This window comes from Thunnus albacares, chromosome 9 (genome assembly GCF_914725855.1).
Source record: "Thunnus albacares chromosome 9, fThuAlb1.1, whole genome shotgun sequence".
NCBI classification, from domain to species: Eukaryota; Metazoa; Chordata; class Actinopteri; order Scombriformes; family Scombridae; genus Thunnus; species Thunnus albacares.
This window is the reverse complement of record NC_058114.1, coordinates 23,418,829-23,432,877: the sequence shown is the minus strand read 5'-3', so window position 1 is coordinate 23,432,877 and position 14,049 is coordinate 23,418,829. Positions and strand designations below refer to the sequence as shown.

Below are 14,049 nucleotides of genomic sequence, written 5' to 3'. Positions count from 1 at the left end.
TCAATTTGCACATTTCACACTGGGTCCCTTGGCTGTGATATGAAAATGAGGGAAATGGATAAGCCCCCAAGACCTGGCTAACATCAACAATTAATCCTGGCATTTAGAAACAGCGAAAAATATATATCTTTTACATCCAAATAAGGGCAGGAAAAATGAATTTGTGTTCCTCCTTCTCTGTAAATAAATATTCTGCAGATATTTATGTGCATTTATGCAGTGTGTTGTGACAGAGGCCAAGGTTTTTATCTCGGCCGCTGGATGGAGAGATTTTATTAAATTCATTTTAGCCGGCTTCAAGTAGGTTGAGCATATGTATGTGCATGCGTGTGCACATGTGAGCGTGTGTGCGTGTGCTCTGCCTCTGCGGGGAAGAAGAAAGTTTGTGTGCAGTTGCCCATGGGATATTCTGAGTCAACTGTGGCCCCTGAAGCATCTTATGGGCCCAGAGGGAGGGACGGGGGGGAGGGAGAGGGGAAGAGTAGAGAAGCAGTGTGATAGAGGGTAGAGGGGGCGCATGGTGAGAGGGACTGCATAGGCTGTCTGAACTCATCAAAGAGCTGGGGGTCTGCTGTGTGTGTGCGTGTATGGTGCCATGCCCTGAGGGTGGGGTACGGTGGGCGACAAGGGTAGGAGGGCAGAGAGAAGCTGATGAAGGGGTTGGGGGGTATAGGCTAACTGAATGTGTCTGTGCCTACGTGCTGAGGGTAGTTAAAGCCTGGATGTAATGGCATTGCAGTGCTGCTTAGAAGGAGGAGAGGAGGAAGGAGTGGTGATGATGGCAGTGATGATAGTTTAACAAGCTAATTTTCACTTATAATGATGTTTACCAAGGAGGGATCACAACAGAGAAACAAGTGCAGTAAGTCTCTCTGTGTATTAATACTAGAAAACAACTACAGACTTCTGTGGCAGACATCTGATGTGTATTTGGACCAAATCACAACCAAGTCAAAGGTAAAAAAAGGTAAATCCAGAGTTACATTGTTTGTCCGGGCTGTGATGTGAATTCTAACACACCAGTGACCCTACCCCCAGCAATACTGCGATCAGCCCAACAGAGATTACAGGTCATAAAAAGTGACGTGTTTGGTGCTGATCAGAAAACATGTTTCTGCTGTCACAACAAAATCAACTTACTTGCTTAAAGCCACAATGTGTGGAATTTTTATGTGAAGTAACTCTGATGACAGATTTTTGTTTACAGAAAAATGAGACAATCCTGGTGAGATTAGTGCAGTCAATGTGTTGCTTTCAGACCATTCATCTCATTGTCCCTGGATAGGATCCATGGGAGGGATTTGATACTATACTTCTGGGGGGCTTCCAAGTCAAAAATGTGCAAATTCTACACACAATGGGCCTCATGTAAGAAACACTCGTACAAACAGATTTGCATGTACAAGTGATTTAAGAACATTTGTGGCATTCATCAATTTTCTTGTACTTGAAATTTTCTCTTAGGTGTGAACGAAATTGACTTGTGGTCCAGAGCTGTCGTTCATGTCATGAATAGATCATCTCTGCCTTTGTTAGTGATTTTTATGGCCTTATTTTGGCACAGCAACTTCTACACTTCAGTAGTTGTTGGAAACGTCTCTCACTCCGACAGACACTGCCTCTGTGTCTCTCTGTAGGTCTCTGTCCAGTATCATCTTGTGTTGCAACTGACAGTGTATCATCACCTGTAGACTATAATATTCTCCTCTAATATCTCTGTGACTGTCACATCCCTTGATCACCTCCCATCACGCAGCGCTTTGCTTTAGAAAGATGTTTTTTAGCATCTAACATCATGTCAAAGCATTCTCTCTTTCTGTCACAGTGCAGAGCTGTTCTGATGAAATGTTAGATTAATATTGTCAATCCTAAAGTTGCTCTGTGTTTGTCCTCTGATTTCTGAAAGCAGGACTTGACGTTGTGCAGTGTTTTGACTCTTTAGGAACTTTTTTGTGAATTAAACTTTCCCACAAATGTAGTGGAACATGGCAATTTTAGGGAGATGGATAATGCTAATGATCACATCTCTCAAACGCACCTCCTCATGACCAGGTGGCAAATGACTGATTTATGACAAGTTCAGGCAGTTAAGAGTTTGTTGAATCCCGCATAGGATTTTCTTATTTTCCTCTTATTAATTTGTGCAAGAAATATAAGAGAAAAATAAGAAAACATTCATGCATGAGGCCCAATGGCTTTAAATGTTTTGGCTTCATTAAAAATAACTTCTCAGGCTCTTTATGTTGGGAAGGTTAGCGTATTAAAACATATGCGATCAATGGATTTAAACTTGCAAATTTTGGCCACTTGGGGGCATCAGAAACAAGCTGAATACAGCACTGACATATTATCGCCTTTTTTGTTGAAATGGCAAACTGAATTCGCTTATCTGCACATCCAGTAGACACGGAGCAACATTAGCATTCGTTTGGAGTTGTGTTTCTAGCCACCTGATAAATGAAGCCCAGTATTCACTCTCCTTTTAGCACTGGTTTGCACTCCAATAACTCCTGTGGGAAATACTAGACTTTTCAGCTGCTGAATGCTCCACTATGTTCACTTACAAGATGCTAACTTTGTTTGACGTTTGGTGCTTGACAGGTAGTGTATAGTGGGATTTTACAGTTTTTTTTTTTTCAGAAAACAGGTTCCTAAACGAAAACAAAGGGCTGAAAGATGCTGAAATGTCCCTTAGATCTGAGGGGAATTACGGTCAGGTGCTGATTCTCTGTGGGTTCATCACTTTGAGCAACACCTTTCACATACACATTTAATCCATTGTTAATATGATTAAATATGATTATAGATGATCATATGAATATATTATTAATATAATTATAGCAGATTTAAGGACTTTATAGAACAAAATGGATATGCAGTATGCCATCATCCCCCATCCTACATATGTTTACTGCATATCATATGTAATTAGCCGGTACACATATGCTACATATGTCTTTTCCAACTCACCGCATGTGCGTAAGAGCTGTAGGTGCTGAAGGGAAGGGCGATGGCTGGATTGAAGATACCAAACTGGCCAACCATCTGCTGCATACGTCTGATGGTGCGCTCCTTGTCTGTGTCGGCAAACTTGACCACCAAGCTGGAGGAAGCACCCTGAAGCAGTAGAGAGAGCAGAAAATCAGAGAGCATGAATACTTAACCCTGCTTTACAGCAAGCACCTTTCAGAGTGCTATAGCAGACACTCAGTCTTGCAGTGTACATCCTCTATCCCCTAAAGGCTTTGAGCTACTTTAGGGAATCATTTGAATATATGACCGTTACAATTTACTATATATTTAGAGACAGCCACTAACAAAAGGCTAAAAAAGTCCAATACATCAGTGAAGGATGTTATTGGTTATTATTTCTGATTTCTTAGTATGTCATGTTCATTAGCAACAACAACCGCTGTTAACATCAATACTTAGTGAGCTCCTCTAATTGCATGTCAGTTTTTTTTTCCGGCATTCTAGATGCAACATCATTGCACATTTGTATTACTGCAGAGAGTCGTGCCTCTTAATTTTGCGGCTGGCATACATAAACATGAACATAACAGAGATATGAATGTGAAGAATAAAAATATTCTACTTCTTGAGTGAACAGCTCTGTAGGCAGATGTGCAGACAGGAACCCTCAGTTCCTTCAATCAGTGTTAAACATATGTACAAAGTCACTCAGGGCAAGGCATGACATAAATACTTTATATTTTCCCCCAGCTTTCCCCTTGTGGTACATATACAGTGTGTAACCTTGGTGCTCCTTCCCACAGTTGAGGTTAAAAGATCTGCAATGCACAATGATTTGAAGTAAGAGCTACAATTGGCAGTGGTACAAGTAAGCACCTATTGACCTTGGTAAAAGTGTTCTTAAAAGAAAATGTTGCTTTTTGGGGCAATTTCTCTCATTCTGTCCTCTGTCTGTTTTAGTCTCCCTCTTCTTCTTTCTAGCTCTGGCTATCCATGCCTTATCAACACTATTACCTCTTTCTGCAGCCCAATAATGAAACCAGCAGGTGTGTCTGCCACACACCCTTCATTAAGAATCTTCAAATGATTTAGCGCTACAGTTGACCTTTTGTGCGCTCCGCCTCTCCTCCCCTCTGCGCCCCCAAAGTGGCCAATCGATCCACATAAAAGGCCGAAATATTACTCTGATCTGACAGTGTAGAAAGGTTGTGTGTCAGTCACAATAAGAGGCCCCCTGAAATTGATGCAAGATTGTCAATAACAGTAGTGACTGGTGAAGGTTGGGGGTTGGGGTTTTTAAAAGGCTAAAGAGGTATTTCTTGGTTTGGGTGGATTTAGGTGAAACCGTGCAGGAGCTGAACTGGACTAAAAGCAAGCTGTTATAAATGACATATGCTGGCTCAATATGACTACTGCATAATGGATTACAGCTATCTTTTTTTGCATTTTTACCTGACTGAGGTCTCTGAATATCTGCTTATAAAGACATCTACAGATAGCTGGAGATGTTCAAAGACAGGCAATGGACCTTTCGACTGTAGCGTATAGATTTTATTCCCTTCTTGTCCCTTTCTCCCCACTTTTCTCAATATTCCCCCGCAGCCCTCTTCTCCTGTTGGCTTGCTTACTGGTTGAATCACAGCTTTGAAGGATTGCAGGTGAGTGGGCAGTTGGATAGTTGGCTGCTGAACTGAATGGCTGACTGCCTAGTTAGCCGAATGATTGACAGGCTGGTAGACTAAGATTATACAATAAACAGCATAGATCATGAGACAGAGCAACACAATCTAAAATAGTATTTTCCACCTGTATTTCTCTGTTTCTAAATCTCTCCAGCTATATTAAGACTACGCTCAGTCACTTCAAGGTTAACTTTGACACAGTTGCAGTTTAGAGTTTGTCTGTTGTGTCTGTCCAGCTTTTTACTATCTGCATCATTAACTTTATTATGAGGTTTAACTTTGGGAGCGTTCAGGACAGGGCAGTGCAGTTGAATATTTTAACTCACTCTCACCATTAAAAAAAGCTATTAAAGGCCTATCCTCTTTGATAATGAGAGCTGAGCAGTCCTGCTTTGCTTCTAAAATTTTTGAGGAAGGCTAAGATATATAATCTGAGGATATTAAGTTGGAACTATGCAGTCAGCCTCTTTTCCAGCTAGAAGTAGACTGGAGCGTGCCTGGTTGAATAACAGAAATGTGGTTTATTGCGAACTGACCTGTCAAGAGCCTTGTGCCATTCTTTTTAATACTCTTGCATGTATGTCCTACTCTGTGCAAAGCTTTTTTAAGGAGGTCTATACATTGCCCTCCCGCTGTTTCTCCTTGGGACACCTGAATCTTATGGCTTGTCGGCTAAGCATCCATTGCCACATTTGTTTATCTCCAAAGTTTTCCCAGTTAGGCCTGTCAGAATATCAGCGAGCAGAATCTCCATTGCTATAAAGAGAGGAGGATGAAGTGTGAAGTAAAAGTCTCATTAAATTTTTAAGCTGCCAAGTGTGAGCAGAATCCCCCTGCCGGGCGGCTCCCAGCTGCCTAGAGAGCCACTGAAGGAAGGGGAGTTAAACAGGGAGGATAAAAAAGGCGCTACTGAGGTTCAGAACCAAAAGGAAAGTCTGCCTCTTTACAGTTCCTTCTCATTGCCAAGGAGGCTTGGTGTCTGTCCAAGCTGCACACTCTCATGTGAATAAAGGAGATAAAGCTGCACGCCCAGCTATTAATTTCATATTTCTTTAACTTTAAATGTCTGCCTGCTTGCAGTAGTTCAGGGTAAAGCTAGAAGAAAGACATATCTTATGAAGCTATTACATCAAGAAAAACCTGTAATGGTTTCATGGTGTCACATGGTGAAGGCCTTAATGGTGTCCCAATCTCTGTGGGTTAGTCATATTATGATTCAGTACACTCAAGTGTTAACACAAACACACAAAAATGAAGGCATACGTAGACACCTCCAGGGATTAAGGTGATCCCAATGATAACTTTTTAATAAAATGGATTTCAATTTCAGTTCTTACAGCTATCAGGCATTATTTTTTCATCACTGCTTGTGCCGCTGGTATAACGACTATGATGGAGAGTGCAGTCACTGTTGAGATTAATACTTTTTCCTTTGTTACTCAGAATATAACACCAGTAAAGCTGCCTGCTTCTCCACAACCTATGACATCATACTCCATGCACATTGCTTTCCCTAATTATACGACTTAATATTAAAAATTTAGTGTCTCCTTCAAGAACATGAGTGCAAACAGTATGTGCTGCTCATCTGGACACCATTTGACATGTTTATAAACTGAGAGTTTTATGTATCTTTTTTTTTTTTTCCTCTGTTACATGAAAAAATTGAATATTATGACTGCTCTATTGTGCCCCCACTAACACATAGATTTACATTGCATGTTGCAAGATGTTATTCCAGGCTTACTGTACTGATTAAGCATTACCTCCAATATTTCCACCCCAAGTAGCCAGTGGAATACACATCCTCTTTGAGCTTGGCTAGTAAAATAACAGATGACTGTAATATATTTGGTTATTAGAATGGAAATTGCCTAGGTAGAAATGACAAATCTTAAACAATAAACAGTAAGTTAAAAAAGGCAGGACAATGTTTAATGAGTAGCAATGCAAAGATCTATCATTCTTGTGAAACATCGACATTAAAACTCTGCATCTCATTGAATACACAATGAGACTGTTACTCTTTTCTGAGTGAAACCAGCATTTATTTACAGCATCTGCTGTTGATTCGCCTTTCCGCCTTCCATTTCATTATCATGACATATAATGACATATTGATCTGTACATTAAAACAATGTGTCTTGTTGAGTATCAAATCCTGGCACTCATGGCGCTTACATGTGTGTGTTCTCTATCTGAAGTAATGGAGAAGATCCAGCAGCTGGGGAATCACATTTGGATGCTTTTTTTTTTGTTTTTTTAACCCTCTTTGCTCTTCTCTTCATTCTCAATCATCCGACTCTGTCTTCTATGCAAACTTTACCTCATTTGCTTTCCTTTGTTCTGCTCTTATCCTTCCATCATCCTGCTCCAGTGTTTCTATCTCAGTGCCTGTGTCAGCTGAAATAGCCTGAAACCCAGGCTGAGCAGACGCGGATACGGAGTGAAAATGAGCACGGCTCTACGGACCTGACCCGCACCCCCCTCGTCTCTGTGTAATTCTGTCCCGGGACTTACTTCCTACACGGCCCTGCTGAATCCCCGCAATTTGCTTTACAGCTCTAGCGTTTAAATGTTTAATTGAGCCACTCATATCCTGAACTGTGGCAGACTGTGTGTGTGTGTGAGAGCTGAGGGAGGCCGAGGGATGGTGGCAGTTTGTATGGGAAGTGGAGGTATGCATGCTTGAGATATGATAGGACAGAGTGTGATGGAGCTCCGGCCAAGGTCTTACATTTGTCCTGCCGATGCACTCCTACAATTCATTCACTTACACTATCTCACTATCATTGTTCGTACACTGACATTATGTAGTAATTAGCAGATGGCAGATAATTTTCCATGAGGTGTCTATCAGAAATGTACATAGATGAATTCATGAAAGTATCTGCTTCCCAAAACACGTATGCGTACATAAACTACTGTCATTTACGTACACACATTCCCCATACGTCACGCTGATTTTCTCATTCCTCCCCAACTCACACATATAATACATACAAAATGCCCACACCCCGTCTACATGAATAGCTCAAATGTATTCAGCTCAAGTCCTCCGAGCTGGAAAATAAGATCAGTCAGGGAGCCTTTGACCCTAGCCCGTGGCTGTACGAGCATGTGACAGTGAAACGAGAGAGAGGAGCAATATAGAAAGTGTGTGTATGTGTGCTCATGCATACCCACAAAGTGCTTCTGTTTGTAGATGTTTATGTATGCACACACTTGCGTTCATGTGTGCGTATGTGTGCGCGCTCAAACTCTAAGAAGCCAGTGCTCATGCTTTAGGGGATTGGCAGTATATCTATCAAACTTGCTGTGGTTAGTTGCACTGTTAATATTCGGTGCACTTCAACACCTCGGCTAGCGGAGCTATAGGCTGCCCTTTAATCATGGTCATTTCTCTGACTCTGCTCATCAGCGACGGCCTTGGTGTGACGGCAAATATGCACAAACACATACACGTACTGTATGCTGGCTCAGTTTGTCTTAGTTCATTAGAACAATTAATCATTTCTATTAGCCCAAGAGAAATAAGAATGAGGCGATTGCTTATAACAGTTGCCAGCTGGAGGCTATGGATGTCCTTTACAAGTTCAGTATGTATCCTGTATTGTAGCTGTCAATTGTCTCTATTCATTTGTTCATTTAATCAATTTAGAGTAATGTGTCACTTTTTTTTTGCACTTGTACTTACAGCTCTGACTCAACTGCAATCAAACTCAAACTGACACACAGGATGTATGGTCCAAGGTTTTTCCAGGATCTTTGCAACATTGATGGACACTTTGCTCTGAATAGCACTCTCCTGCTGAGGCGTAATGGTGCACCGGTGGTCCGCTAATCTCAGCGAGGCAGGCACACTGTGCCCTCTCCTCCAGCAGCCACAGGATATGAGATGCTGATCAGATTTCTATAATCAATTTACCAGAGCAGGAGGTATAAATCCTGTCCATTCACTCATTCTCCCTCTGCCTCCCTCTCTCTGTCTCTCACTCCTCCTCCCTCCCTTGCTCCCCTCCCTTCGGCCCCCTGCTTATAGTTAGATGAATAATTCAGCAGCCAATGTGGTGAAAGGTGGAGTAAACAAGTCTATTGCCTAATATCCCGAGAGGCTGCCAAAGAGAGACGAGCGAGGGCAGAGAGCTAGCAGAGATAGGGGGATGGAGCAGCAGAGAAGGAGGGTATCTATGGAGAATGGACATCCAGAGTCTTTCCTCATGACCTGCAGTCATTTGCACTTAGATTGACTCGGAGGTTGCACCAAAATGGCACAGCTGGCTTCTAGTGCTTCTCACTGCTTTCCTCTCTTGAGCCACACATTGGCAACCATTAATAATGAAATCATAAAGTGAAACACGACACCTGTGAGATAGACTGGGAGGGAGTTCAGGGTCCCTGCTTCTTTGAGACGAGAATTCTCGAAACAAAAATGAGGATAAAAGCAGAGTACACTTCAGGCCTCTGTATAATATGGGACGTGACTCTCTGTCCGCTTGCTGGATGTCACAGAGAATAACTCTATTCAGGTTTAGAGTGCAGAGTAAGTAGCTTTTATTTTGACACCATCAGGTATACGGGGACAATGCCTGAACATGAGACACATACAAATGAGCAATACAGCTTCTGTGCTCATAGTAAATCCAATACAGAGAGAATTCAGAGGACATGGCATGCTTACATAACGAGCAAATGTAATCTCACACTGGAGTTATATTCACTGATTATGCAAGCAGAACTACTGATTGATGACTCACCCAAAATTCAATTATCATTCTAAACAGTTTTATCTGGAAATTAGATTTGAATTAAAAAAAAAAAAAAAAAAAAAAGTACCATGTTAATTAAAGAGACAGAGAGCTATTTCTGGTTGTATTGGTTTCCCCTTTTTGTTTTTTAAAGCTGGGATTTACGAGGATGCTTGCACTATAAGTTATAACCTCTATAAGTTGATTAAAACCTTGAAGTCGGGGGTAACTTCAAAACTGTGTTTACAGCTCTTAATTGAGAGACGTGGGATTGCACATAATTGTTGTAAGTGGCAGACTGTGTGTGTGTGTTTTGCTATGTTTTTCTTTGGGTGTGTGTGTGTGTGTGTGTTTTTATACGTGAGGGAGAGCTGTACTCACTGGCATGGTCTGGCTTCCGTGTAGGGCACTGATTGCAGACTGAGCCTCAGTATGTGTGGAGAACTTGACGAAGGCACAACCTGTAAGAGAGAACAGATGCACACCGCATGCATGCACACCCAGACACACGAAGACACACACACACACACATACACACACACAGTATATATACGGTAAATGTATTCAATTGAGTGAGTTTAAAAGCCGACGGTATATTAATAAAGGATGTTGAATTATATTTGACACCATAGAAATCACTGTGGAGTGAGAGGCTCTCACTGCACAGCAGGCTGCTCCACTCCAGGCATTAGGCAGGCAGACAAGCAGGCAAGCTGCAGGCTAAAGATTGCACTGATGAAGCAGAAAAGCATGCTATTTAGCACCACATGCCTGTCTGTGCATATTAAATACTAGCTAAACTGGCTAAACTTGTAATGTGTTCAAATAGAAAACCACTCCATTTGAGAGCCTACTACAGTGTATTGTTTCTACAACAGGATGTTCTGATCAATATTTGTGAACATGAAGAAGTCTGTCCAAAGGCCAAAAACCACAGAACCAACACTCAGCTCTAATTTCCTTCAGGAATATTGTGAGGAGCAGAAGATGAAGATAGCTTTTTGTGGGTTCACAAACTGAGCTGTTGCACATAAATTATTCAGTTAATAAACTGAAGTGTGGCCCCTTTTCAGAACTGGAAAACTGATAGTATAACCTGAAATATATTCCACAAATTGATTCAAAGCTGCACACTTTGTCTATTTTGAAATAATCCAATTCCCAATATAGTGGCATTAACTGCCTGCCTCATATATTTTTTAAAAAACAAACTACAGTAATATCTCTCTATTCCTGTGTCTAAGAATACATGCAAACATCTTTATGCAGGTGTTTCGCTGGATGCACTGGGTGAAAAGCAGAGACCATTGGCACAGATAATCAGTCTATCACAAGCTAACAAAAGAACACACACTCTCAGTGAGACATGTGAGCAGATTAAAGTGCTCATTCCACTCTCGCATGTCTCTGGAGTGAGTTCATCAAACTTATAGAGGGCATAAGAAACCCAAATGAACACAGACAACACCTAGACTGAACTGAGCCTGGCTCTGTTGCAGTGAGGCAGCAGCACTTACCACTGAGCCACCATGTCCTCTTATAATTATACCCTATTCTACTTAATTTCATTTTACTTTAACTTTATTTTCTTCTCTCATTTAATCTCTCACACTTTATTCTCCTTATCAGCTATCCTGCTTGACCCAGCCAGCCTGCCATTCTTCCCCTTTTAATGGGCTTATCCCTGTGGACACCAGCCAATCAAGATGCCCATTCAGCTGTCAACCCACTACCCCCTGCTGAGATATGGATAGAAAAGAGCTTGAGCATGACCTGTACAATGACTTTGCTACAGTAGTACAAACTATATGCCACTATAATTAGGAATAAATTAATGAAATACATTCTCTACAAAGAGGATTTTCCAGAATAATAACAATCAAAATAAGTCTGTTATTTGTTTGGTTTTAAATAAAAACATCATAAACTTAGACACCCATTAGATGACAAAGATGAATATGATAGTAATGTCTGTGTTTTGAGTGAGTCAACCCATAGAGTTGACTTAGATAGAGCACAAATATTGCCGAGCCACAAAGAGAAATACAACTTCCTTTGGCTGCCCCCCATCCTCACAGTGGGGACACTTGAATTGTTTTGACATCCATCTTTCCCTTTTCCTCCTCCAAACCACTGCAGAGTCAGAGCGCTCTGGCTTCAAACCCCCTTAGATATAATTCCCCAACAATTTCCATAAGCGCTGGCCAGGGAATAGGCTTTAGAGACATGAAAAAACACTAGTCCCTTTGCCCTTTGCTGCATGTCAGAGGGAATTGATGTTTCCAAAAGTTTTAGCTGTCTTAAAAAGGCCTGCAAGATATCAACACTACAATACCCAAGTTATAGTAAAGGCCTGCAGTGCATCCACAGGAAAAATTGCTTCAGATTAACACTGCAAAAAAAGGTGCAGAATGGAATGATACAGATACCTGTATATGCTGAGAAAGACTTTGTGGTGGCAAAGTCAGCATTTTAAAATGACTTGCATTTATGTGATTGCAGTTACTAAAAAAGTGGGGTGTCCTGTTTTGCTGGTGGCTAAAGTGCGTACCATGTAAGTGCAACGCTGTGGTTTTAAATCTTATTATTATCCCACTAAAATATCAAGATTTTTGTTCAAATGTTTAAATTTTGAGGACCATAATATCCCCACAAACCAAACAAAAAAAGTCAAACAAACTAATCATCCACTTAGATCTCATAGTTCAAGTCAAACATCAATCAAGCAATATTTGTTATTTAACTTGTTTGTCACTGCCTGTAGCCGTCTAGCACATCAAACAGTGTAGCGTAAAAAAAATATCTGTAATTATGTGAAAAAGCTATCTGACCCATATCTGATATACATGTCATATATATTTTGCATACCCCCCGCTGACGTAGACACTCATACACACTGTCACTTCTCTATCAGTGACCTAAATAATGATGACAACTGTGTCATGGCTCCTACCTTTGCTGTTGCCGTCAGGACCTCTTAGGACCGTGCACTCCTCGATGACTCCATAGGGCTCGAAGAGGCGGTAAACATCCTCCTCAGTCTGTTGTTTGTTCAGCATCCCGACAAACAACTTCCTGTCTTCTGGAACAAACAACGAGACAAAAGGTTAAATTATAACTTTGACCTCAATTATGAAACAAATAAGAGAACGTACAGAAGTGAAATCTCGTACTGTTGTTGGAATGAAGACGTGTTTTTTTCCACACAAACAGACACACATATATGTTCACAGAGCCTTGGAACAGTATAGTAACTGTCTAGTTTATTTAGCCCTAGTTGGACTTGAGTCACAGTCTATTATCTCTTTTCCAAGACTGATCATTTTAATCTCTAGTACAACTGCGTTTTGTCCCATATGGGCACATATACTGTAGCTGCTGGGGGTAAGTGAGTGGTCAGGGGCTGGAGGGAAGAGCAATGGGAAGACTAATGAAGAGGTTTCTCTCTCTCTCACACACACACACACACACACACACACAGAGTCACAGAGACCCAAGACAATGAGCGAGTCTTTGGTCCTTTAAAAAAAACAGGGGCTCCAGGCAGCTCCAGCCTCCCACACACCATACTGTACTGGCTGGAAACTCATGCCCCCCCCCCCCCCCCCCCCCCCCCCCCCACTCTTTTACTCACTCTCTCCCCCTCTATTCATCTCTCTCTCCCCTTTCTCTTTTCTGCTTTTCTTTTTCTCTCGCTGATTCTACATTTTCCCTCCCTCATTCTTTTTCAACTGGCTCCCTCCCTCCCTTCCTCTCTTTATCTCTCTCTTACTCTACTAATTGCTGCTGATCCAGTGTTTTTTGTGTAGCCAGAGAAATATTTCAGTGTGCTCTTCAGTGAACAATGGCGTGTCTCTCCTGCGAGCAACGAAGGCTGGGAGACATGCCATGAATAACGCTGACTTTTCAATAGATAGCCTGTATGCTATTGAGTCCTGTTAAATGCTGTGGGATCTGATCTTTACCTTGACCTGACACACTGTGTTTACTGATGTACTCTGGCCTTGTATGATTAATGCTACAGAGTAGTGTGTCTCTGCTGGCAGCAGAAGCACTAAAACCTTCCCTTTACACAGATTGTTTCTCCAACTCTGACCTGTGAAATCACAGTAGAGAGACTGAGAGAGAGACGGGACTAGCAGCCGCTGCTGTGAAGAGGTTGGAAGCGGCATAAATCGCTGCCAGAGGTATTGCACGGTGTCAGGGTGACCTGTGACGACTACTGAGTGTGTTGTGTTGTTGTCGTTCCCTGACCCAGACACAAGCCGATACCCACATTCTTACAGTGGGCACAACAGTACGACAGCAAGTGTACGCGGACGCGGCGCCCAGCAATGGTTTCAGCACTCAGCATCACCAATGATGCACCTTTAAAATAATCACCCGTGTCAGAGCGTTGTCTAGGGAGGGGCGTCCCTGGTGCTGGCTCCTTATTGCAAGTGGCAGGATCAGAGGCTATGTATCAAAATGGAAGTGATGCAATGTGACATCTGTCAGGGTGGATTGGAGAGCATTTATCTGCAAAAAAAGGAAAGCCCTGAACTGGAAAATGAAAGGCCAAGATGGTCCTTCCTTTTGCTGGAGGGAGAATATAAATTCTGAGGTTGGATGGGGGAGATGAGTTGAGAAGTGGGGGAGGGGCTGGA

At 41.9% G+C, this 14,049-nt stretch overlaps 1 protein-coding gene across 6 annotated transcripts in view; it reads right to left on the bottom strand.

Moving 5' to 3' along the window:
* celf5a (cugbp, Elav-like family member 5a) overlaps positions 1 to 14,049 on the bottom strand; it is a 187,285-nt gene that overhangs the window by 18,902 nt on the left and 154,334 nt on the right. For all 6 annotated transcript variants that reach the window (XM_044360863.1, XM_044360865.1, XM_044360864.1 and 3 more), the window contains exons 4-6: positions 12,357 to 12,485; positions 9,785 to 9,864; positions 2,971 to 3,117 (exon numbers count right to left, since the gene is read on the bottom strand). In XM_044360863.1, coding sequence (XP_044216798.1) covers positions 2,971 to 3,117; positions 9,785 to 9,864; positions 12,357 to 12,485 — 356 coding nt within the window. The remainder of the gene's footprint in view (positions 1 to 2,970; positions 3,118 to 9,784; positions 9,865 to 12,356; positions 12,486 to 14,049) is intronic.